The sequence below is a fragment of the Austrofundulus limnaeus genome, unplaced genomic scaffold, assembly GCF_001266775.1.
Source record: "Austrofundulus limnaeus strain Quisiro unplaced genomic scaffold, Austrofundulus_limnaeus-1.0 Scaffold117, whole genome shotgun sequence".
Classification (NCBI taxonomy): Eukaryota; Metazoa; Chordata; class Actinopteri; order Cyprinodontiformes; family Rivulidae; genus Austrofundulus; species Austrofundulus limnaeus.
In genome coordinates, this window is record NW_013952519.1 from 1,467,486 (window position 1) to 1,470,105 (window position 2,620).

Below are 2,620 nucleotides of genomic sequence, written 5' to 3' on the forward strand. Positions count from 1 at the left end.
CTCTTGCTCTCTGTAAATAAAGCAAAGCCACTTCCTCGTCTGACATTAAACAGAGCCCGACAGAGGAGGGAGGGGCGGGGAGGCTGTTGCCGTGCAGCGCTTCKAGAGCTGACCTGTGTCTGACCTCAAAGTGCACAAGCGACCAACTTGAAGCGTTGGCTGCGATTTTGAAGGTGAAATCGCGTTCGGTGTGAACGCAGCATAACAATCTGATTCTTCGCTTAAAAATCTCTTTGGAAACTTCCATGAGAGATCCTGGAAGACTGGTCCATATCTTTGACGCTTGTATAAAACACCAAACTGTGTTTGAGTTGTACCACAGCAAGGGGGTCTAATAAGACAATTTCTACGAGTTGAATACTGATGAAATTCATTATTAAAAGTAAAAATGTTACAAAAATGCTGGGGAAGTAACTTTTTTATAGAACTATAAACAAATAAAGCAATTTGAAGTTGATTCACTTGATAAACACTAAGAATATTTGCCTGAGCAAACAGTGACTGAGAGGGATGTCTACGATTTACACAAAATATTATTCTTAAAGCTCGCTTCTGAAGTCGAAAAATAGATTCCAGTTTGGTTCCATTTCCCCTCCCAAAACACAAACACAAAGCTAAAAAGTGGGAAATCAATATCTGATGTTAATATCGGCCCCGTTTTACATATCGGACCGATACGATATTCTAAAAAATGACCAATATTGGCCGATATCAATACCAATATGTTGTGCATCCCTACTCAATAAATGTGAACTTTTGTCTCGTGTTTCACAGGCAAACCTATATTTTCCATCGATATCCATCCAGATGGAACGAAGTTTGCGACCGGTGGCCAAGGTAAGACTTCCTTGTTGTTTACGTTGTGTGGTTTGTTGTGTAACAGACCTACGTTGTGTGGTTTGTTGTGTAACAGACCTGTGAGATCCAGAAGGCATGTTTAATGTAGGGCTTGTTTGTTCACAGACACAGTTTTAAGATGTCTGATGATTGGTGGAGTAGAACAGAAAGACAGTTTTAATGATGTTTTGTTTTTTTGTTTTTTTTAGGGGAGGATTCTGGGAAGGTGATGATCTGGAACATGGCTCCAGTTCTCAGAGAAGATGATGAAAAGAATGAAAATGTCCCCAAAATGCTCTGCCAGATGGACAATCACCTAGGTAACCAGCCCCGAGCGAACTGCCTGTAATCATCTGGATGTTTGTTTTTTTCTTTTCTTTATTATTATGGTGCAACAGCCTCAGATATAACAACTGCTACTGATGCGTATGTGTCGTATGTTTTGAGAACATGATAATGAGTTTTTAGATTAAGATGTGGAGGAAATGTTCAGGAAAAGTAATTCTTTGTTGCAACGGATCAATAAAACAGACAAAATGCCGCTCGTAAAGTTTTCTTTCTTGAGTTTTAAACCTGAAGTGGTTGTTTCTGCAGCCTGTGTGAACTGCGTGCGCTGGTCCAACAATGGTCTTTATCTGGCGTCAGGAGGCGACGACAAGCTGGTCATGGTGTGGAAGAGAGCTGCGTACGTAAACACACACAGTCCAGACCGAACCATACCAGGTCTGCAACCGAAGCAAACGGTTTTCATCCTTCTGGATGTGTCTCTGCAGGTTGATCGGTCCCAGCACCGTGTTCGGGTCGAGCAACAAGCTGGCCAACGTGGAGCAGTGGAGGTGTGTCACCATCCTGAGGAACCACACTGGAGGTACCACGAGCTGAAAAACTGTTCAGTCATTTTCCTGCCAGGGGTTTTTACAGGTTTCTGCTTTCATCTGCAGACGTGATGGACGTGGCGTGGTCTCCTCACGACGTGTGGCTGGCCTCCTGCAGCGTGGACAACACCATCGTCATCTGGAACGCTCGCAAATTCCCAGGTAGGAAAACCAGAGCCGGACTCGAGACTAACGTTTAGCAGTGGTCGCACCGGTGCGTCTAATATTTTACCTTAGGTGCACCCAAATTTGTAAACACATCACATTTAACATCAACGTTTTAATGGTTCACTTTTTTAAAATCATTGTTTATTAAGGCAATGTTGATTCACAAATAATTTAACAATCCAGCAAAATTAAAGTTCTATATTTGAACCAGAATCATAGACATATTACTTAATGAAAAGTAATTTTAAAGTGATTCTATGACCTGAAATTTTAACTTAAACCTCAAGATAAATGAAATGAAAGAAATTTTAAATTCTAAGTGCAAATGTTTAAAGGTTGAACGTTTTATAAACATCTTAAACATTTCATGGTTTTGTCTTTTAGACTACATCTGCCCCTCAGATAGACAACTCCTGTGGTTTGGCCTTCAGGATCTTTGGCTAAACCAGAATGATGAACAGAGAATTATGATTAACAGCAGAAATTTCCAACATTTTACCAAATTTCCCTCTGGGATCAATAAAGCAGTGTTTCCCAAAGTTGGGGTCGGGACCCAAAGTGGGGTCCCGAAAAGATTTTCTGAATTAATTACATTTTTGCCTTAGTTGTTACAAAGGAGTGAGGTTAGTGTATTTAAAATGGATAAATGTAGTAAAAAAAATATTGTTACTATGCCCATGTTTAGTTGACCTGATACAAATGTTTATCATCCAAAAATAGATGGGGGCACAGGTCTCTGC

General features: G+C 40.6%; 1 protein-coding gene across 1 annotated transcript in view; it reads left to right on the forward strand.

Annotated features, from left to right (window-relative positions):
• The window catches only part of hira (histone cell cycle regulator a), a 19,336-nt gene that overhangs the window by 2,470 nt on the left and 14,246 nt on the right, over nt 1–2,620 (forward strand). The window contains exons 2-6 of the mRNA XM_014014643.1: nt 775–837; nt 1,047–1,157; nt 1,432–1,522; nt 1,611–1,705; nt 1,779–1,874. Coding sequence (XP_013870097.1) covers nt 775–837; nt 1,047–1,157; nt 1,432–1,522; nt 1,611–1,705; nt 1,779–1,874 — 456 coding nt within the window. The remainder of the gene's footprint in view (nt 1–774; nt 838–1,046; nt 1,158–1,431; nt 1,523–1,610; nt 1,706–1,778; nt 1,875–2,620) is intronic.